Here is a 24298-nt window from a genome sequence, read left to right as displayed (position 1 = left end):
ATTTTTACCTGCCTCTGTGTATTTTTATTAAATGGAAAAAGTTATTTACAAATGCAGGCTTATATATGTTTTTTTCCTCAGTTTTGCTATTACATGCATTTCTCTCAGTGATTCTAAAGAGAGTAAAATAATTCAGAGGCATAAAGCGTTTTAGGGTAATTTTCATCTGGCTACAACACAATAAAGCTTTATCTCTAAGAAAGCTGCTCAGGAGAATATGCCAGTGGAGCCTAATGGAGTTGTATTTCCACTTTTCCACTAGAGGGAAATTATGTCATTGTATTATACCATGGAGGCCAAATATTTGCCAAATAAAACACATTGAAATGAATATTAAAAGCAGTCTAGGTAAACAACTCACCCTAGGGACTGGCTGTTTCACAAAAGAACCCATATAATCCTTCTAGAATAGAATTCAGATCAGTTATTACTTCTCTGCTCAAACTCCTTTAACAGGGGTCCATCACACTGACAGTAAAATCCACATCCCTGCCCATGGTTCACAGGGCCATCCCCAGATGGGCCCCTGCCTCTCTCTTCTGTCTCATCTCATGTCGCTCCCTGCCTCGTTCTCTGTACAGCAGCCACACAGAGTTCTTACTGATGTCCAGCTGCCACCAGCCTGCTCCCGAGTCAGGAGTTACACACTGCCTCTGCCCTCCACCCAGATTGCTCACTCCCCACTCGATTGACCTGCACCCCTCATTTTGTTTAGATCTGTGCTCAAATGAGTCTTCCCCTAAAGAGGCTTTCCCCAGTTTTTGATCTGAAAGAGCAGCCTGCATCCCTCTATCTGGTTTTCTGGCATTCTTGTATTTTCATGTCTCTTGGCAATACCTGCCATATTCTGTACCTATTTACTAATGAACTGCCTCCCTGTGAGGGTAGCAACTTTTGTTACCAATGTCTTAAACTGTACCACTTGGTTCAAACATTTATTGAATGAATGAATTTGTTGACTGAGTAAACAAATGACTATTCCTAATTCACATTTATATTTCAGTCAGCTACTGGCAAGATCAGTCATGCTTAGACTAGTGACCAGAGTATAGAAACCTGAGGAGAAATGCCTTTTTTAAAAAAACTTACTTACTAACTTTGCCATTTTTTTCTGTAGTTCATGGTTGATAGTAATTGACTTCTTGTTAGTTTTAAGACATTTAATACATGAAAGCACTCTTTCCCTCACAAAGTCACAGAGCCAGCTGACTTTTTTTTTTTTTTTTTTTTTTTTTTAGTTAATACACATGTAGCATTTACTGGCTGGAAGTAGAGGAAGTGTGAGTAATATAATGAGCTGTCAGTTGTCCTAACAATAACTTAAAACCTTTTCTGAGATTTTAAAACTATAAACAAGGTGTGATGTCCATTTTGTATGCCAAGAGATTCTCCTTTTATATGGAACTATTTATCCATCCACTCTATACAGTATGAAATGTGGTAGGTGCAGTGTTAAGCTACATAGCAAAAATGTTGCAAATTCTTATATCTGGCTCCAGAAAGGTTACTTGACCCCTAGTCAGAACCTAATAGAATGGAATGATTTTGTGGAATCACACCCTCATGATTTTTCTGGAATTCATCAGTTATATGCTAAAGAGAGGACTGTTAATGTAGACTTTCTGGGAACATTAATGATATTGGTAATAAGGATCTTTTATAGGTACTGAGAATAGATGACCATAGACTTTAAAGCACAGAACTCCAGTTTAATTAAACACACTATCCATCCTTCTGGTCTTTTTAAAAAATGTAATAAACTATATCTTTTTTTACTATATCAAATTTTTTTTTAAAGATTTTATTTATTTATTTATTTGATAGAGATAGAGACAGCCAGCGAGAGAGGGAACACAAGCAGGGGGAGTGGGAGAGGAAGAAGCAGGCTCCCAGTGGAGGAGCCTGATGTGGGGCTCGATCCCAGGACTCCGGGATCACGCCCTGAGCCGAAGGCAGACGCCTAACCGCTGTGCCACCCAGGCGCCCCTTACTATATCAAATTTTATTCTTGTCTCCTTGTTTATATGTTTGTTGTTGTACTTTTGGAATTTGCAGTATTTTTAAGATGAGTTAAATTATAATCATTTTGACTAAACATTTATGTGATGTATCAGGGGTTGGCAAACTTTTTATAAAGGGCCAGATAGTAAGTACTTTTGGCTTCGTGAGCCGCATGGTTTCTCTTGCAACTACTCAGCTCTGCTGTTGTAGCGTGGACACTACATCAATGAACAAGCCTGGCTGTGTTCCAAGAAAACTTGTTTCCAAAAACAAACAGCAGACTAGATTTGGTAGTTTGCCAACCCCTGCCCCATAGTACATAGTACCCCAGATTTTTTAAGATTGTTTCTTGAGGGTAGAAGCTATCCTATAGTAGAGAATGAGGCAGATGTATCCCATAAATACTAGTTAAGTTGATTTAAATAAAGTAGAAATTATATAATAGTTGATGCAATATGTAGTTATGATTTTGAATGGAAGGCATCATCTCTCATGTAATCCAGTGTCTCCCATATAGAAATATGCACAGGATAAGGACCACTTTAATTTTAGATATATAAGAAAAAACAACAACCCTTCCCTTTCCTGATGAATTGGTTTGTTTCATTTTATCAGATATGACTCATCACAGTTCCCCTTTAGCCCTAACAACTGACTTAAGAACTGAGAGTTAGCTGAGAACGAAGAGCTGAGTTTTGTGCTTGATGGTAGTAGCCAGCATTAGCTGATGTTTTCAGTACCATTAGCTCCTATGCCTTCATTGATTTCATTCTTTTTTGAAAGTAGGTGAAGAATAAATATATAAATGTCATCTGTTATATCTAATACAAAGGTATAATTGGATGTGGCTTCTTGACAAAGATGACTTTTGAGCCCCTTTTGAAGAATGAGAGGAAAGGAATGAAAATAATTTTTGATGAGAGGAATATAAGCAAAGACATGAAGATAGGAGTTACTAGAATCGTTGGCTGATTTATGTGGTATTGAGAAGCAGCAGTAAGAAAAGCACATCTTAAATCACAGCTTGACCACTTTCATCAGTACAAATGAATTTGAATTCCTCAATTCCTAAAGAGCATAAATAAATAGCAAGGGTTTGGGATATTTGGGGTCACTGTTCTCGGGGAACTATTTACAGGTTTGTATAGGGGAACAGTTTAGCTTATAGTACTACTTGCATAATAGTGATGCTTATATGTCTGTGAAGTGAGAATCACTACTTTGTATGCTCATGTAAATTATTATATTGCACTAATTATTTCATCAAATACTATAAGGTGAGTTACTAATTATTAGTAGAGTAATTCTTGCTATATATTGTGAAACGGTGTTAAAGAAAAAATTATTTATGTTTTAAGGTATACCATCTAGATAGAATAAGCAGTGCTTCAAATTTTTTGGCTTTTATGATTGATTACAAAGTAATTCTCATACATATATGTGTATTTATATGTTTATCCTTTTATTTCTTGCAAATAACATTTTTCTAATTTCTTTTTGCTTTTCTTTCAGTTGTTTTACAGGTTTGCAGCCTGGTCCTTTACCCAATCAAGTTCATTGAAACTGTGAGCCTGAAAATTTACCATGAGTTCAACTGGGGTTATGGCCTGGCCTGGGGTGCAACTATATTTTCGTTTGGGGGTGCCATCCTTTATTGCCTGAACCCCAAGAACTACGAAGACTACTACTAGAACCAACAGTCTCAGATTTTAAAAACGAGCAATCATCCAACAAAAGGATTACGTCTGTATCTTTTCTAACTCACTGTTTTCTAAAACACTTGTGGAGCATCGAACAGTTTGCTCAGTTGATTTAATATCTTTTGCCTTTTGGCTGTCAACATCATAACCAGCTTTTACATCCATTTTAGGGACCTGCACAAATTAAGAGAGCTGATTAGACATAGGCAAATGCTGCAAACTTCCAATATGTTCATGTCATTTTTCTTGACAAGTGAAGGGTCTATATGACAGCAACCATTGCGAGAAACTAGTTGGAATGAGAAATGCCTGAATCTCCTATTGCCTGCAGGGGAGCGGCTGGCATAAGCACCATTTAGAGGTTCTTTGGCTCTGGTAAGGATTCCACTGTTAGAGTCCTTATCACCTACTTATCCCACCCAATGACTAGATAGGCCGTGGTTATTTGCTTGAGTGAGTTTTTGAAAAGTGAACTGCCCTTTGGCACCTAATGGGAGTTCTGAATGCAATTGGTTAAGGGTACATATTCCATCTTCAAGAATACTCTTTTTTTTTTAATGGGAGGCAATGCTTTGGCAATCAGCTTCTCCCCGGGAAGGGAGTCAAGACTTGTAGACATGTGCTTTTCATTATGTGGTTAGCAACTGTGCCTCAGCCGTATCTAGAATGAGGAAAATTGAGAGTCTCTACTTTCCCTGGGGCAACTAGAAAGAAATATGCATGAGTTGCTTTTGTCCTAAGTACCCTTTAAGTCCTTTACCAAACATTACCGCAAATAATTGTGCGTATGTAACAAGCTTAAATATTTTTGTAGAAGGTGAACCATTAGTATAAATGGTGATAATTTGTTCTCTAGCCCTATACATGCATTTGCCTATTACACATAAAGTAATATTTGCTCTAGTGAAGTGATTTGAACACTAACCTTGTACACGTTAAGAGGCTTAGATTGGTATTCACACTTATTTACTGTACAAAAGTACATATTCCTTAAAGCTTTTGCTCTATGTTCTCTACTGTTTCACTGGAAAGTTTTAATAGAATTGTATAAGAAGAAAAATTGAAATGGTGTTCATCCGAAAATTCATGATTCTTCTGTAAGCACTGTAGTTCAAAAGAGAGTAGCAATTAGAATGATCATTTTGTTAAAAATTCAGTAAAATAGAAGGCTGCTTTTTTTTCAAGTACTTTAAATGTCTTTATTAAAAAAATAAAAGAATAGTGATAGATTTCTATAGATGTCTAAATGTCTCAGTAGAGGAGTAGAATTCATCTGGTTATCACCTGGTCCTCTGAAGTTAACTAATGGGCTAACTGATATGTGCACACAATTATGATGGATTTATGTTAAGGGAATCATTTGTTGGCTGTTCAAATGGAAGGAAATATCAATAATAGGGAATAAGTTTGCAACTAATCTCACACTGCAAACTTGCATTAATCCTGTTTAATATACAAATTTGGATAGTTTAATTATAAACAAACATATTTTTATATCAAATAATACAGTTCTAATATAAAAGTTATAGATAGTTATTTTTGTTAACAAAGACACTAAAACAGTATGTCCTGGTTTTGGCCCTTTTGCAGAAAGAAGCATTTGAAAAATCATTTAAAACCTACTTAGGTTCTATTATATTGCAAAATCCGTTAAGAGCAGGACCGCATCAATAGTATTTAATAATTTGCCTCCCAGAGCAGAGTTCTGCTTTCAGCTTGTCTTAAGAGCTGTTGCCAAAACAACAGGGAAAAAATCTATTTTATTATGCAAACACTTAAAAAAAAACCCTCCTATCTTGTGACTTTTCTATAGAATCACAAAGTAAATATGAAGAACCAGGCTTAATCTTAATTTAGCAATGACAGACAAAAGGAATTAAATGCATCCTAGAGAGAAACCTTTATAAAAGTGTATGATTCTCTATAGAATCATAAGAAACTATGGGTGGAAGTTTTCCAGAAAGATATTAGTATTATAGAATCTTTCAAAGCAATTTTCTTGAGAAATAGTAAAATCTGGGCCAGACTGTCTTGCAGTTAATTGCATATTGTCAGAGCAGCATGAGAAATACGATATTTGTTGGATAGGGATTTTGGCTACTAAACACTGTCTATTGTGAGAGAGTCTCTTTATTCCTGAATAATGGAAGAGCAGTACTTTGGTGCTGACATCAATGAGGCACTTTCCTTAGTCCTAGTAGAGGATGCAGTGTGCTGTTAGACCAATATCACATCTCAAGTCTTATCAAGTTTTCATTCTCTGTCAATATGACAGGCTGGAAAATGACAGAATATGTTATAGGCTAACTGCACACGTATTTGCAGTACACTGAAAAGTAGATTTCTTATATAACTTTTCTCCCCTTCCCAGTGAAGAGCCCTATGTTATATTTCTACCATCACTAATATTTGAAAGTATTTCATGACTAACAAGCTCAGTACAACACGAAAGTTGTTGCCCATCTGAAATGCTGTTTCGTCTATCAGAATAAACACATGTGAATTTTCACCTACATTACATCTTTGCAGCTTTAGGTTTGTTTGATGTTTTCTTACAAGCAAAACTGTTGACTATAAATCCATTGTTTATCTTAGAGAGCTATGTACACATACAACATAGAGCATAAAGTACTCAGCAGGGCTAGTTATTTGGATTTCTTGCACAACTATTTAGCTTTTTGTAAGTTCAACGTGTAAATTTTAAAGACAAATATAGAGAGACCTATGTGTTTGAAATATAAATGATATATATGGATTAGCATGTACTTGTATATTATTAAACATGCAATGAACTGACTGGTAAGTGACGTCTACTTGTATGGCTAGCAATGTAATTTATTCAGACTGTATTTTTGTACAGAGCAGCGCACACTAACCTATGCCTCTGTGTCCTCTTTAATGCCTAAAACTGTGCCTAGAAATTTCATCTGTCTTAAATAAAATTATACTTCATGCTGTTTATGCTATAGTTTCTCTATTGCTGTTCTATATTTATTATTTTTAAATATATGACATGTTTACTACTTAAATATGAATCCATGGTATTCTGGTTGTTTTTTCTAACAGTCCTCTGGGGGAAACCTGTTTATCACTCCAGTGGTTTTGAGTTTGCAGTTTCGTGATCGGTTCTTCATTTCATGATTTTTGTAGCTGACCTGAAGTTATCTATGTGGAAAAAATAAAAATAAAAGTGGTTTCACTGATGTGGTTTGACTTGTGTCTTCTCTACTGTGTAGACCCATTAACAGGTTCCTAAATTACATGTCTGCAAGTTCCTGTTCTCCTTTATAATACGTATTACTTAGAAAACAGAACTTGCCGTGACATGCTTATTTTATGTAAAACATTTTTAAACTAGTTTTGTTTCATATTCTCTCCTAAGATTCTTTCTGTCTCCTGCAGTTGAGTTATATAAACACTAAGAGAAAGAAAGAACGTTAAATGTCTCTTTAAACTTTGCTTTGAAATGCACAGGAAGGAGATACAGTGCAGCAGACTATTGGTTTTCCTACTCTAATGACACAATTAGAAACAGGAGTAGCAAAAGGGTCGATACTCTCTTGGTTTTGTTTCGTTTTCAGTGTTTGCAAAGGTAGGTTAAAACAGCCTCCCCTGCATTATTTCTCATTTTTAATTAGTGAAGCACGCTCCATTTTCCATGCACATGCGCATGTGCATGCGAACAAATCCGTAAAATTAAAGTTGAAATTTCGCATCACCTTTGTGTATTTAAATGGTGAGTGTACTTGGAAAGAAATTTAAATAAGGCAATAAAATGCACTTATATGGTTGCCAGAAATTTTTCTTGAAGATATAAATAAAACCACATGTAATTGAATAGACTTCTTGTGTTGATAAAATCAGTTTAAACATGAAGTACATATTTTTGTTAGGATATCCTTTCATGTCTCATGTGAACCCTTGAATGTTGAAAGGGTCACAGAACTCTTTTCTGCCAAAAAATATTATAAATCATCTGCAAGCCTATGCTATATTTAATTTCAAACTTCCAAAAGTATGCATATTGACATCTATAAATTCTAACATTTTCTATCATTTTGGAGATTTTCCTTTCAATGGCCTTATTATATTCTAATTTGATGGAGTAGCATCATTCATTTGATGTATTACATTTTCAGTATAAAGTACTTTCATTTGTATACAGAATTCTCATGAGCAAAACACTTTTACAAATATGTCCTGCCTGGTAATTATCCGTGACCCACTTTCTCTGAATTTGGAAGACATGGAGACATAACTTCACTCTGATTTGACAAGGGAAAATCCTTTGCCTTCAGAGATTTCATTGTGAACATGAAACAGGAAAGCGTTTTCAATTTGCTCTGCCATAATGGCCATATAGCCTGTTAGCAGTTTCTTTTATTAAGTCAGGTCCATCCTATGTCAACACAGTGTCCCATTTTGAAGGTTTTTAAGTCATTTGGGTTAGAAAATAAATTGGTAGTGAAATTATTTTCTATTCTGTTGAATAGTCCACTGAATACCTGAATTTCTGATTTATCAAATTCTCATGACCTTCTGTTAATAGCTTTTCAGAAGCACAACCTTAGATGGGATTAAAAGAGCAAATAAAAATTAGAATTATGTGCTTAGTATTTTCACTAGAAGCACTAATTTATTTGAATAACTTAACTTCTATGTCAACTATTGGAACGTGGTATCATAGCTACTTAATGCCAAAGTTAAGATCAGACTAAGTAACAAAACGCCATCTAATAAAATGCCAACAATTTTTCTTATGTGAGGCAGGTCTTCAGACTGTTTGGGAAGTCCTCAGAGTTTTAACAACTACGTGTTGCTATGAGCAGAGAGTCCCTATAGCTATACTTGGAAAAATCTGTTTTCAAAGAGTCACCAGCTGGATGACTCATACATTTATATTCCAGCGGTAAGTCTACTGGTTCCAAAGTATAACGAAGAGAACAGGAGCTGAACTGTTCAAGTGGGAAGAATAATATGTGGTGTTTCGAAGCCAAGATTAACAGCACACAAAGAATGGTGTTCTTTATAAAACTAAAGCTGTGTTGAGTGGTTCACCAGAGAAACTCAGTTTTGGCAAGCAATTATTTCCAAGTTGAATGACTTCATAGGAATAATGATTATAAAAGAAACTTGGAACGAGTATTGGAAAATCATGTCATCAAACCAGCAAAAACCTTGAATACTTCAATTTCTGCATATGACAAGAATTAATGAAGAAAATAGTATCTAAACATATATATACTAATAAACATACATACTAATTATATATAATAGATAATTACACATTACATACATGTGATGGTGGTACTGAAGACTGTCCCTTGGCTGCTTTGAATTTATCACTATAAAGGTAAAATAAGAAATAAACGGCCTATTTTTTTAATAAAAATATGACTCACAAGAAAAATTCAAAGAAACTGTTTAAAGTCTAGACAGACTCGAGGTTATTATGAATGATGAATTACATTGTTAAGGGATAAATGGAGGAGATACCTTGTGTAACTCTTTGATACCATGTGTTAACTGAAAAGACATACTCATGCTTAGGAACCTCTCCCACACACAAACTTCTCTATCAAAGTGTTTTTGGAGAGTAAGTCCCCCTTTGTGCTCATATCACTGTTCGGTGGGAACGTGGCAACTCCTAACGTAAAAAACAATTTCCCAATTTTTAACATTTAGGTGATTCTTCTTAAACATTATCTAGCTATTAAGGTCTTATTACTTATTTGCATTGTTATGTGTCTGAAAGAAGCAAAATGAAAAATTGTAATCATTGGAAGGAAAAATTTTCCTCTATCATTCAAGTTTTTTTGGCTGGTCTTAAGAATTAAATTGACATGAGACAGCTAAGCAGGAGAAAATCAAATTTAATTATGTACGTATGGGGACTCTATATATTATGTGGCCCACAGGCAGTCAGGCAGTTGAGCTTAAGAAGAAGTGGGTAGGAGTCTGGGGCTACAAAGGGAAGGAAGGGAATTCACAGGAAGTTGAAAATGTCAATGTTTGGTAAACAGTATTTGCCAAGCCTTCCAGAAACAATGGGACATAGAGGACTTGGATCAAGCAGGACTTGCTAGGTTCCTCCCTGTCTACTGCACCTAGTTCATATTATACTATAGTTATCTGTGATGATAGCTCTCTCCTGGAGCAGATGCTCTATCTAAATCCCTTCAGGCAGTTATGGAAGAAGCAAAAAAGAAAAACTCCTTGAGTCATCTGTTTCTTAAAAACAATTAGCCTAAAGTAATCCACAGGCCAAAAGACACATTTTGAGGAGGCAAATTTTGCTCCCCTAAATAATAAAACATTTAACACTTTCGATAATGAAAATTATGTTTCTCATTCAACTCCACCCTCTGAATGTTCACTGTTGGAACAAATTTGGCATAAATTTGACAAAATATAGAAATCCTTATGGAGGTATAATGTTTCATATAAAATTTCCAGTTATATTTTCTGAAGACCTTGATATTTTTAAATGCTGCTTAATGAAGCAGAATTTTGAAAAAAAAATCTATTCTCAGGGATTTCTGTGCAAGCCTCAATATTTAGCACATTTCTCTAGCCAATTTTCAAGACACCGAATACTTTGAGTTACTTTCTCCCATTTCTTCAGGCCTGTATTAAATTATTTTTGCCCTATCTCTATCAAAAGTCAATAAACATTAGTACATATTTAGCCAGGCCTTTGAGCTTTAGCAAGTTCAAGTATGATCCTACACACCAGGATCCACCCTTCTGTCAATGATTGGATAATATTTTTGAATTAGAAATGTTCTAGAAGTTGAGGTAACTAACCACTAAGACTTCTCACGCTCATTCAAACCAAAAGCATTATTTGGCTTCAGTTAGGTTTCTTTGACTACTGTGCTGTTTGGACCGGGAAAACACATGTAACATGCTACTTTCCCAAACTAAGGCTGGTTTTGATTTATTAATATAAATATACACAAATTTCATGCATTTATATGCTTAGAATGGTTTGCATACTATCCATCTTGGAACTGGAGCATTTTTAGATTTACAACTTAATGGAAATACAAAGTTATAGTCAGAGTAAGGATTGGGGAAAAATATCTACAGGAAAAGGAGATCAATCAGCTGCATCATCCAAGTTTTACCATTTAGTCATAACTGTGTGGTATGAGATTGTGTAGGTATGAGAGCAGAAACCTGACAGGTTGGTGTAATTGATTAGCTTTGGAGTCTATGCTCCACCCGTAATGATTTTACTGAGAACAGTGGAGGACATGGCAGGCAGCCATATTTGCACCACACGACCCTGCACCCCTGTTCAGAGGTAATTACAGCAGAGATGGTTCCTGCCTTAAGCTAGCCTCCTCTGTTTCTCTTGCCCATTAATTTGGAATTGGTCTCTGCATGTAGCTAGTAATAAAATGCATAAACCATGGGGTTTTGGGGGTGTGTGCAGGGATGCAAAGAAAAACTGCAGAGAATAAAGGAATGAAATAGATATGCAGAGAGAAGCAGTCAAGAAGGACCATGTAAGACCCAGAGAGTGGGAAAGAGTACCAGTTCTTAGTAAGGTCAAGCTGCCTGTGTTCCATGAAATACTCCCATGTCCTTCCAATAATTTCCTGTTTTGATTAAACCAGTTTTAGTTGGAACCAATAGAACCTTTTGTTAGACAAAGCACCCTTCATTAGAGGGTTCAATATTCAGGTTGTGCTAAATGTCCAAAAAAGAACTGGGAAGATTTCTTGGCACACTTCTGATCCCAACCCAGGGTGCCCAACACTTCATTTCCCTGTCAAAATTTACTCCCACTTGTCTCATTCACATTACAATGCCTCATTCACAGTACAATGTAGCTCAGTGAGAAGATTTTTAATGTAAACTCTCCCTTCTTTGTGTATATTTTTTCCAGGATCAAAGTCATATGCTAAGGGGGAAAGATCAATAATTATCAGATGGCACAAAAGCTGCCCTGGGATCTCGGAAGCCGGTCATGGTAATTTCTCCCCCATCTTATATCTAGAACGCACTGGCAATCTATATTAGCCCCAAAGAGCTGTTGCACTGCACAACCCCAGAGAGCACCATTCACATGTGTTCTCCAAGAATTCCAGTCTTGCTGACTTTGTCTATTTCTTTGAATTTATGACTTATCTTGAGGATTTCAGAGTAATACCTCACACACACAATATATTTTTAGAAGACATTATCTACTTGAGAGAGAAAGAGAGAGAGAGAAAATGAGCAGGGGGGAGGGGCAGAGGGAGAGAGAGAGAAAGGAGCAGACTCCCTGCTGAGCAGGGAGCCTGACAAGGGGCTTGATCCCAGGACCTGGAGATAATGACCTGAGCCGAAGGCAGACACTCAACTGACTGAGCCACCCAGGCACCCCTCACACACACAGTATTATCAACCAAAGTTTCCATTGCCTTCACTCTACTGCTGCTTTGGGCTCAGGTAAATCAGACCCAAGTAGAATCAAGCATTTTGGAGCAAACCCAGTAACTGCATATAGTAAAAGAGTCTACTCATCCAACTTCTCTGGAGATCTGATCTGCATGGCTGCTTAATAAGCAAGTCAACTGAATGGTTACAGTTATTCTTGGATTCCTTTGGCTAACACAGTGGCTCCAACACATGACAAAGTAGTTATATACAGGCACAACTAAACCCAAGGTCAAAGACTTAATCATCCCTACATTTGCATTCCCAACTCAACCTAGGACTAAACAAGGGACAGGAAGTTAAACCTCCCCCATTTTTGTTATTGTGTCCTCCGAAACGCAAATCTGTGTGTGTGTTTTAAGAAAAGAACATTACTTGTTCATGAAAATCCACTGATGAAATAGGTATTTCAGTATCACGACTACGACATAGATACTAACAACTTCAAGAGGAGGACTGTCCTTTCTTTCAATGAGACCAAAAATATTTAGGTGTTCACATGACATACTAGGATGAAATTTTTAGTTCTTCGTGCAAAGTATTATAGGCAGTCAAATTATCTGTCATCTCCACAGCTTTCATCCAGGGGCTAAGTCATCCACTTTGAGAGGTTTGGGTTTGTTTTTTTTTCCTATTTAATTTCAAAATAAAGTTCTATTGATTGATGTGAATTTCAGCTTTGATGGACATTTTTCTGTGACTCCGGATGACAGCAGATGGCCTCATGCCCTTAAGACAAACTGAACTGATTCACCATCACTGGTATAATACACGATCCCTTCTTTCTGTGAACAATACCTTCAGATTGTCCAGAGAAGCCACATGCACGCACAGCATGAGACAAAGAGTGGTTCTGACAACTGGTACTATTTTTTTTTAAAGATTTTATTCATTTATTTGACAGAGAGACAGCCAGCCAGCGAGAGAGGGAACACAAGCAGGGGGAGTGGGAGAGGAAGAAGCAGGTTCCCAGCAGAGGGGCCTGATGTGGGGCTCGATCCCAGAATGCCAGGATCACGCCCTGAGCCGGAGGCAGACGCTTAACGACTGAGCCACCCAGGCGCCCCGACAACTGGTACTATTGAGAAAAGAGTCCCTTAAGACTTAAGTGATAGAAGACTTCAGAGATATGGTGGGACTTTCTCTAGCCCATTTTAGTTGTTTCAGTATTTGATATCACTAAATACCGTACATCATCATTTTTCTCATTCGTTTACATCTCTCAGGCCTTCAAAAGATCCTTGAACACATTTAACAAAAGCCCAATTCTTTAGCACATTCTTTTTTCCTGTGGCCTGAGCAGCAAAAGACATTTGTTTTTTGAAATACAAGCAACTGTCCCGTTTCCTGGGTCAACGGAAAATAAATGCCCTGATATTTTCCATTCTTTTTTGGATCTAATAATGCAAGGCAAGACAATTTTGCATTCCTGACTCCTTCATCAGGAAAATGACATAAGAATCCACATAACAAACATAGCACAAGGCATTTAGGAGCGCTGTATTTTACACACTATATTTAAATGCTTCAGGAATAAGAATAGAGTCTTAAAAATACATCAGGTCAGGACTTGCTCCCTCCTTTCTCCAGTCTTTAAATGCAAACACATGCATACTGACAACTCTCAGAAAAATAGCCCTAATGAGAATTTCTCCCTTTCCCAAGGGGTGCCCTCTGCCACGATCTATTTATGGAATAATAGTGGGCTCCCTCCTTCATTCTCACATCCTACATTTAAAAGTGCAATTTCAATTTTTAAAGTATTGCTGAAAGGAAAGAAGTCATCTTTTATCACAGTCAGGTAAGGTCAGCAAGTCAGTAATCCCCCATTCACTTACTGACAGAAATATCCTTTCCTCCCACAGCAGACCAGAAAAGTGATTTATTTGAGATTGGCATTAATACATAAAATGTCCAGTACACCTAGCTATGCCTGGGCAATCCCTTGCATGGTCCAGAGGCTTCTTTTATTACCTGCTAAGGCTGTGAATTGAATCTGTTGGAGCAAGCATTGTAGATAGGATTCCCAATCCCCTCCCAAGCACTCTTCCATAATATCTAATCCTGCCAAGGCCAAAATATTTTCATAACGAAGACCAACCAAGAAGCCCTCTTTGCTTCTGTGCCCAGATGTTGACCTTTCCTCTGCATTTGGGTGCCCACACACACGGACGATCCTATTTACAGTAGAAGTTTTCTTTGTCTGTTGCAAACTGCATGGTTGTTTTTCAGTCCTCCAAATATTCACTTAGTTTTATCGTGTCTTTAATATGGCCCGAATGTTGTACAAGGTCACAAGACATTACTAAAAGTATAATCTGAGACTTCGCAGGTCTTCTAATTCAAGGAGGGAACACAAAGCATTGCACACAGAAACAATAATTCTGCCCTATATTGTGGAATACTTGCAGTCTCAAAGTAAGTCCACTAATTTTATTACAACCTGATACTTTAACGATATAGAGTATATAGCAAGATTTTGACCAAAATCAATACATGATTAAACAAAATGATATATGTAAGAATCAGTCTGGGTTTTCCTGCCCAATTGTAGGCTAAATATTTTCTTCTGGGAAAAAAAAAAAAGCAAATCTCTACCTGTGACCTGTATCTTGTATAATCTAAGACACAACTGATTGTAAGACTTTATGTACCAATCCAAGACTGGGTGGAGGAATGGTCTAATACGAGTCCTCTGACTAAAACTGGTTCACCAAAGGCTATAGCTTCAGTATAAAACTAAGCAACTCAATAGAGTGGCCACAGAGAAAGGACCAGTAAGGGAACCTTGATATTTCAACCTCAACACTGGCTGGCAAATTTGAACAACTAGTCAGTACTCATGTGAGTTTGAGGTCTGAATTCACACTTCTAGTGTGGTCCAAGAAACCTCAAGCAGAGAATTTAATTTAAAATGGTCTCAGATGGGTAGTGCCTGAAGTTGGCTGGCAAAAGCAAATGAAAATTCTCTCTGGAAGACCTTAACTTTGATCTAGTCTGACAAAGATTGAGGGTGCAGTTGATTATAAGATGCACTCTGATTTCACAGGTGTGAGAAAATATGTTTTAGGATTAATGAAATATGGTTATTACTTATTGGTAAGTGATTAAAAGACTTTTACCTCAGAATTAGCTCTTAGTTATGATTAAAACATCTGAGATTCAAGAAGAGTTGTCATATATCTTAGTTATTATTTTTCAGTGTCTTTAATTTTAGGAGACTTATCTATTTATCTTCTCAGATACGTTTCCAGCCTAGCAATCCCAGGCTAATATGTCACTTAATCACAAAATAATAATGGTGAAAATATTAGATAAGACTTTAAGTAGTTTATTTGAAAGATTTGCTCTCCATAAAAGCAGCCATTTAAAAAAAGCGTGATGCTTAATGGCAGCTTAGGCTAACGGAATTTAGATAACCCAGAAGATAATCACGTAGGGGTGCTTCCATACATGATGTTCTAATTCATATTGTTTGTTTGGTTTTAAATCTTTTTTATTGTGAAATAAAACACACATGAAAGTGTACAAATGCATATGTAGAGCTCAGTAATTTATCACGGAATGAACATCCATATAACCATAACCAAGATCAAAAAACTGAAATTGTCATGCTTCTCTCATCACTGTCCTCCCATTTCCCCCACTCTAATCATTTCCTTGTTTCCTTTTTCAAAAAAAAAGCGCTTCCCCATGTAGCTACTCATCTTTATACATTACAGTTTTCTGTAGTCTGGTTTCTGAACCCAGGAAAATGGACACATTCGGTAATTGTTTTGTTTCTGTCTTAGTTTGTTCAACATTATGTCCTTGAGATTTATCCATATTGTTGTGTGTAGCTGTAGTTTGTCCATCTCACTGCTCTATAGTATTCCATTATATGAAGGTGCCACAATTTATTTATCCATTCTACTGTGGCTGGACTATTACAGATATTGATGGTATGATTATTCTTATACAGATCCCTTGATAAGCTGTACACACACTTCTGTTGTGTATTTATAATTTGGAATATAATTGATGGGTTCTTGGGGGAATTCACATGTTCAACTTAATAAGTATTTCCAAGCAGTTTTCCAAAGCAGTAGTATCAATTTGTATGCCCAGCAGCCATGCAATAGAGTGACAATTTTTTCAGGGTTTTTTGTTTGTTTCTTTGTTTTTAGTCATTTGGCCTGTGGAAAATTTTTTCAATGCCTTTTAAGAATACATAAAAATTTGCATATAGCATTGTAGGATTAAACTGTGAGGATTGAAAACTATCGCCAGGCTCAGACAACGAAACAATGACAATAAGGTAAAATTTAGCAAGAACAATACAAAGCTACCTCCTCTGATCAACTACAGTATGAGGAGACTAAGTGTCACAGAATTTCACATGAAAAAGATGGTGGAAGGTTACGAAGGTGTCGTGGTCAGGAAAAAAGTGCTCTCCAAATCTGCACTAAGCAGGGTCAGTTTTCTCATAGCAGAGCTTGTATATGCCTAGCCCCTAATGAGAAGTTACCATTTCTCTCAGTAGATGTTTGTTAGTTAATAAAAAAGTTGAATGAAGGAATGACTGAATAGTTTGTTTTCAAAGCTGAATACTAGAGAAAGACACTCAAGAGCGAAGCTCTGCTGAGCCTTCTCCCTCTTTCCTATTTCAGAGGACAGAGACAATTAGGCGACAATTATCGGAGGAGAAACAAATGATTAAAACAGAAACAGTGAAATCAAGGCTTGGATTTTTTGGAGACTTTGATGAAACAACAGATTTTGTATAAATCATTTAAGGCTTAGTTATGCTTTTCAGAGAACTCTCTTTTCCTGTTCTGTTTAATCTTTTTTTTAAGGTTCCTTTTTGTTTTTCTTCTAAGTTCATTTTTTTCTTTCTCTCTTTTTAAAAGTGTCAGTTCTGTGTTTTATAAGAAAAGGACTCCTGCAAACAAAAGCCTCCCAAATCAAGAAGTACCTCTTCCAGTCATGCCTTGTCTTAGCTTAGGTGCACCCTTCCACAGTCATTTTTCTTCAGTTCTCCCCATCATTCATTTCACCCAGTGTAGCATTCTAGTTTTATTTTTTTGTGAAGAATATAATAAATTTGGGGGAGGGGGATGTTCAATATATATAAAAATGAAAAATCGAATGGAATTTAAAAAATTCATGCCCATAGAGAATATTCCATGTAAATAAAGTCACACCTCATAAAGTTAATGCCTATTAGCATCTCCAGACTTTTCTTTTTTATGTTTATTCCAATTTCTAGGCATAATCAGCTTCTTGTTTTGCACCATTTGTATTTGCATGCCTCCTCGAAGCTGAGGAATAAACGCCTGTTTCATTCCTATTTCCCTAGGTTATTTTGGTTCAGTGGTCTGATGTGTGTAACGCTTCATAAAATTAAGAAATATCTTATTAATGCCTTCATTTCCCCTTCAGGTTTTTTGTCTGTATGATCTATGCTACAGATTACACTTACTGTAAACTTAATCTATTTTTAATGACACTTGCCAAGAAAACCATGGCTTTATTTTTCTGTTTACTTGGTAGTTGCCGAGCAAATAGCAGCGGTCTATCACCGATTCGGAAGGAAGGTGGCATGCTAAATTTCACCATTTATCAGTTTTCCCTATGTAACTGGCATATCAAAGAACAGTGCATTTTAAATCATCTAGTGCTTGCCTGGGGTTTCTTTTTTTATGAGACAAAGAAAAAACTTAGTTGGAATTTTACAGCATCTTTGAAAAGGAGTTGCAGCTTCATAATAATGACTTATATTTTTAGTGTGCTTTAACATTGACAAAGCACTTTCAAAAAAAATAATCTCATTTCATCTTCACAAGAACAAAGCCATTCAGTATACTGCTTAGAATATGGCCTCTGAAGCCAGGCTCCCTAATTTCAAAACCTTTCCTCTGCCATTTACTGTCTGTTGATATGACCTAGGGCAGTTCACTGAACTTTTCTCTGGGTCACAGTGTTTTCTTCTGTCCAGTGAGGATGATAATAGTGCCTGTAGATTTGTTGTGTGCATGAAATGAGAGAATCATTTATATCTGTTAGTTACTGCCACAATAATATGTGTACTGATATAAATCATCTAGGGTATACAACTAAAAGTTTATAGCTGGAGGTTGGCTAGAGGTTGGCTATACTAATAATACCTGGTCTCTGGAACAGGTCTAGGGGTTGGCTGGATGTCAGTTGACCTAGGATGGCCTAGGCTGGAATGACTGGATGTCCTTAACTCCATCTAGATGTGCCTTATTCTCTATCAGTTTATCCTGGACCTATTCCTGGGGCAAAAGAAGGCAAGCCCCATTGCTAAAGTTCACTTCAAATGTCTGCACTCCCTCACCCGTGCTAACGTTCCACTGACAAAAATGAGTCAAATTGTTGAGCCCAGAACCAAGGGACAGGGTGGGTCAGCCCACTAGTGACAGGAAGACACTGAAAATGTATTATTGCAAAGGGCACAAATACAGGGAGGGGTAAAAAATGGAAGCTATCATTGTAATCCAGTACAACATGTGGAACATAGCAAAGTGCCTATAAGACAGAAGATTGAATAAATGTGTAGCTCTTACTATTAGGCTGATCCAAATGAAATGATCATTTTTGTAGATAAAAATGATCAAATATCAGCAATTTTATATGATTCAACCTCAAATTACCATTACAACTTCCTGTAAAAAAGAATTACCATCTACAATTTTCAGTGGAAGAAACTGAAGCCTAATTAATTTTCAAGGTTACTCAGCTCATAAATTTTAGCCTTTTATTTCAATGTAGTCTTCTGACTCTAAATCCGGTCATCTTCTCTTATATTACAGCAGCATTATGTGATGCTTGGTGATAGATAAATGATTGCAACTATGACATGACTTTGTATATAACACAGAGTCATAATTTTCCAACTCTTTTTTTTTAAACAGGCTTTAATTCATTTTATTTTTCTTGTATAAAACTATGTGGTGGCCACATCTGGAGCCTGGGTTCTCTGCATGGAGATTCTGGTGTGAGTCTTTACAGGCTGGTCAGTGAATTCCTAATACGGAAACTTGGTGAACACAGTCTCTTTCCAGAGGTCATAGGTGAGATAGCCATAGGCCCTGGAAATGGCATCAAAAGTGGCCTGGGTGAAGTTGCCTAGGGTGGCAGCGCAGGCCCGGCCTGAGGTGTGGCAGGTGTCAATACCAGCCGTCATCAGTAGCTTCTTGGGCAGTGCCTCTGGGGGCAGGGGTGAGGCGCACCAGCACAGAGCCACAGCGGCCAGTCACCTTGCATGGGATGGTGCGGGGCTTGCTGATCTTGTTCCCCCAGTAGCCTCGAGGCACAGGGATGATGGAAATGTAGGCTAGACTGCTGGCCCCACAGATGGCAGTGGCTACCTCCTTGGAGCACTTAACACCCAGACCAGTGTGTTGATTGTAATCTCGCCTGACAACAAATGCCTTGAACCTGGTCCGCTGGCCAGCACAGGTTTGCTTTTACACAGGCATAACCTTCAAAACCTCATCCTTGAGGGATGGCCCCCAGGAAAATGTCAGTGATCTCAGAGTCCTTGATGTTCAGGGAGAAGAGATAGATCTCCTCCCAGGGACTTGATCTTCATGCCCTTGACCAGGCAGCCCAGCTTGGTGACTGGGATCCACTCCTTGTCCTTGGCCTTGCTTCTGAGAGCCCCGCCCCCGACCATGACCAGGACGAGGTCTGGGATGCCGCTGCCTAATCCTCCACTGAAGCCTTGGCAGCCTCCCATTCCAGGGCCCCTGGGCCCTCCAGGCCCTCCTGAAGCACTGGCGTCATCCGCCATTTGGTGTTTTCTCAGAGAAGAAGCTAATTTCCCAGCTCTTTATCCTCATAAAACTCATGCCCTGCCAGTGAGTACAGACATCTGAAACACCTGGTCTTTTGCCAACACTAACCCTATAGCGTTCCATCTCCTGGTTACTAGCTCCTAGAAATAGAAATGAAGCTGGTAGTAGCTAAATGCTATATTGGTACTCTCAGAAAAGCCATCTCAAAAGCACTTGAGAATTTGTGAGTTATAGCTAAATACATTATTTCATGCTTACCTCACTTGTATTTTCCTAAACATGCTGGCTATGGTATTTTTTCACATTTATTTCTTGTTTGTATATCTAATTATATTTTAGCCAGTTAAACAGATACATTCTATATAAATATACATTTGGATTATTTTTACGTATGTGCGTGTTACATACTTAGCATTAAACTATGCATCACAGGGGCGCCTGGGTGGCTCAGTCGGTTAAGCTCTGCCTTTTGCTAGGGTCATGATCCCAGGGTGCTAGAATCCTGCCCCACCCCGTCGGGCTCCCTGCTCAGCGGGGAGCTTACTTCTCCCTCTCCCTCTGCCTGCCGCTCTCCCTGCTTGTGCTCTCTCCCCTCTCTGTCAAGTAAATAAATAAAATCTTAAAACAAACAAACAAAAAACTATGCATCACAATGTTTCTAGAGATGCTCTGTGTACTGTCTTTCACATGGCCTCTACTCAACAAATTGCCTTAGATTAGTAAACAGACATATAGTTACAATACAATTGATGTCCTTATGTGTGGATTTGGATGAGTCAATTAAATAAACATCCAAATCAAATTATTCTTACATTTACAAATCATGTTTCATATAGCTCAGAAGGAGAGAATATTTGTAAAGAACTATAAGCTATTAAAGCTCCTCATTATCATATATTGCTGCTGAATTAATTTTCCTTATCTGTCAGTTAGTATCTTATTTACAATAAATCTAATTTCATTCCCCCCTTTCTACTCCCACTAGGGTCAGAATCATGGAAGAATTCTTCATTCTCTGAAACACTGGTAATTTCAAGACTCCAGAATTCTGTTACTTAATGCTTTTAAATTAAATGGATTGCACGGATTTACTTTGTTGGCGTTGTCAGATCAAGAAGGACATGTATTTATTACTGGTGTAAACAGCCACAGCACCTTATCAGAACTACTGATGCACTAAAGACTCACACTTCCTAAGCATCCTGTTTTCTGCCCTGGGCCCGAAAAACATGTGTGCGAGGAACATCTGCCACATGCCTTCTAAAGGAAGTGTGAGGAGAAAGGGACGTGACATCCCAGGGCCTATATAGTTGATTCCTATTTCTGTCTTGTACTAGTTGGGTGACTTTGGGAAAGATATTTAAGTTCTATATTCCCTGTAATATTTGTATAAGCTCTAACTCACAGTGTTACATGGCATCAAATGAGATCTTGTGTACACTTAAGTGCCACGCAATAGTTGGTCAAGCTCTGAACTGCAGAATCCAGAGAGTCATCTGAGACATAGATGCTGATACATCTAGTAAAGGAGAAAATGAAAAACAGCCCACACAGCCTCTAAAGCTGAGGAAGTTACCCATCAAATCTTCCAGTTATGGTACTTTATTTTAGGGGGATTCTTTTTTTGCATATTATAATTGCCACAGATTATTTTGATTTGAGAATGTAGACAGCAGTATTTTTTAAACTTCTTTTTTACTGTGTTACAGCAAGAAATGCATTTTTATTTTAGTTCATTATACACATGCTGCACACATACATACATACACATCTGAAAGAAAAGTTTCATGAACTGTTGCTATCTGCCTTGCTGTCTAATATTTTCTACTCTGCCTTGTTCTACTGTAATTTTTTAAAATTTTTTAAAAAAATGGTTGATCAGTATCCCAGCAGCAATGTGTCACAACATATGTTTTAAAATACTTTGAAGTAGGACAGATCAGAATTTAAATCCCAAACCATCCACTTACTAGCATAGTGACTGTGAACAAATTCAACTCTCAGATTCCTCATTTGTAGAATAAGAATTATAATAGGAATAAACCTTATCTCATAGAGACATAGTGAGGATTATATCAGATAATTAATATAAAGCACAAAGTATAGTAGATGCTCATTATTTGGAGGTTTCAAATCACTACGTTTAATTGCATTAGAGATAAAGTTCTAAAAATGTATCTGTATTCTATTAAATTCAGAAAGGTCAGGCAATAATCTGGACAATTCAGATTCTCAAATTTATTACTCCCTTGACTATGTCATATAGAGAGAAATCAAATATTATTTTAGGAGGTTTAATATCCATGAAGACACAAACTTAATATCTAAACACCACTGACCTACTTTGGTGGGAAAGGGCATGAATGCTTTGGAAGCATCATTCTGGAACTTGACAAGTGCCTCACTGCACAAAGCCATTCAGGACGCTGGCCTGGTATAATTTAACTCTGTTCCCGAAAGCTCTAAATCCAGGCCAACATTTGTAAACACCATTGCACGACTGATTGCAATGTCACCCTGTTCTCTTTTCCCTCCTTACCCTACTTCATTTCCCCAACATGACTCAGAGTTTAAATTTATCTGAACCTTCCAAGTGTGTCTAAGAAAAGTGTATCATTGTTAGTCACTTACCTCCCTTTGGGCTTAGAATACTTGGCCAAACCCAAATGTCATATTTCAAACCAGACCTCTGTCTGTTTACTACTAGTGTGAGAAGCAGAAATTCAACTTAATTTAATTTGTATTTTCTCCCTGATTTAGAAATGCAAATTATTATATTCTGCTTTGTAGATGCTACAATGCACAATGCAACTGAGACCCTGTTGGCTGGCAACCCAGATGAGTGAATCAGTGGAGATGATTATAGGGAAGCAAATGACATGCTTACTTAAAATTCATTTCTCTTTAATGACAAGAAAATTTAATTTCAAGTTGCAAGCTACAGGTGTTTGCTAACAGACCTTTCCAGCCATTATGGTGTTTCTTATCACCCACCCTCTTTTGCCATGCCTAGTAAATATTGTTGACAAGGGGCTTCAAAACATTTTGCTGGTATGTTATATGTCTAAGTCCTATGGATTGCTTATCATGTCCTCTTGATATCATCTGAAACATAATGTGTTTTTATGAGGAAACTGGATGATTACTTAATTGCAGTGTTTCTGTTTTCACTGTACGTGCTACTGAATAGAAATGAGAGGAATATGGTCTCCTACATAAAATTCCCTAGCTAAGCTAGAAATCTGATTTTCATATCCCACTCATCAGGTGAATATAAGCCAAAAAAATCCTCCATCTGAATGGAAATATTTCATGCCTAGTCTCTGATGGAAGGAGAAGCTTATTTTGATCCAATCTATTTCAGCCACTTTTCCATTAAAAAAATCTTTAAAAATATTTTTGTGACCTGTAAAATGTTCAGGCAGCCTTAAAAATGGAATAACTTTAAACTAGCAGGAAATCTCATTAATAAAATCACTTATATGTTCTGTGTTTAATTACAAGCTCTTTGGAAAAAATATCACTGTGGAATGAGATATACTCAGAAATTTCAATGATAGAAATTTTAGGATTCAGTATCTTTTTTTTTTTTAAAGATTTTATTTATTTATTTGACAGAGATAGAGACAGCCAGCGAGAGAGGGAACACAAGCAGGGGGAGTGGGAGAGGAAGAAGCAGGCTCATAGTGGAGGAGCCTGACGTGGGGCTCGATCCCGTAATGCCGGGATCACACCCTGAGCCGAAGGCAGACGCTTAACCACTGTGCCACCCAGGTGCCCCTAGGATTCAGTATCTTAATAAATTGAACCTCAGGAAAAATACGGGAAGGTTAACCATTCATAAAGTATTGTCTTCCTTATGTGTAGGCATTCTGTATTTTTTTATTATTTTATTACATCTTTGTACCCTTATAAAAGGTGCTTAGTTCCAGGGTCTCTGGGTCAATGGTAATGACCTCTTTCCACTTAGGTTCACTGCCTATTGTATTTGGTAAACTTTTGGGCCTGTCATTTCAGTGAGGCTGTGAGTATGTTGTTGAAATGTATGTGTAATCTTGGACTCCTGGGTGGCTCAGTCGCTTAAGCATCTGCCTTTGGCTCAGGTTATGATCCCAGGGTCCTGGGATGGAGTCCCCCATCAGGGTCCTTGCTCAGTGAGGAGCCTGATTCTCCCTCTGCCTGCCATTCCGCCCTGCTTGTGCGCTCTCTCTCTCTCTGACAAATAAATAAATAAAATCTTTTTTAAAAAAGAAATGTATGCATAATCTTAAGATACTCCAGTTTGCCCAAATACAATGAAAATGGTCACATCAGGTGTAAGAACTAGAATTTGGACTAAAGGACAAAACAAACAAAAAGCCCTAA

The 24298-nt window shown here is 37.3% G+C and overlaps 1 protein-coding gene and 1 pseudogene across 1 annotated transcript in view; one reads left to right on the top strand and one right to left on the bottom strand.

Annotated features, from left to right (window-relative positions):
- TMEM47 (transmembrane protein 47) overlaps positions 1-6904 on the top strand; it is a 30162-nt gene extending 23258 nt beyond the window's left edge. The window contains exon 3 of the mRNA XM_026513280.4: positions 3514-6904. Within this exon, the coding sequence (XP_026369065.1) occupies positions 3514-3692 (179 nt within the window). The 3' untranslated portion in view covers positions 3693-6904. The remainder of the gene's footprint in view (positions 1-3513) is intronic.
- Positions 6905-19080: 12176 nt separating this feature from the next.
- Positions 19081-19929, bottom strand: LOC113265754 (40S ribosomal protein S2-like; annotated as a pseudogene).
- Positions 19930-24298: the final 4369 nt, after the last annotated feature.

This window comes from Ursus arctos, chromosome X (assembly GCF_023065955.2).
Source record: "Ursus arctos isolate Adak ecotype North America chromosome X, UrsArc2.0, whole genome shotgun sequence".
Taxonomy (NCBI): Eukaryota; Metazoa; Chordata; class Mammalia; order Carnivora; family Ursidae; genus Ursus; species Ursus arctos.
This window is presented reverse-complemented; position numbering and strand designations above follow the sequence as displayed.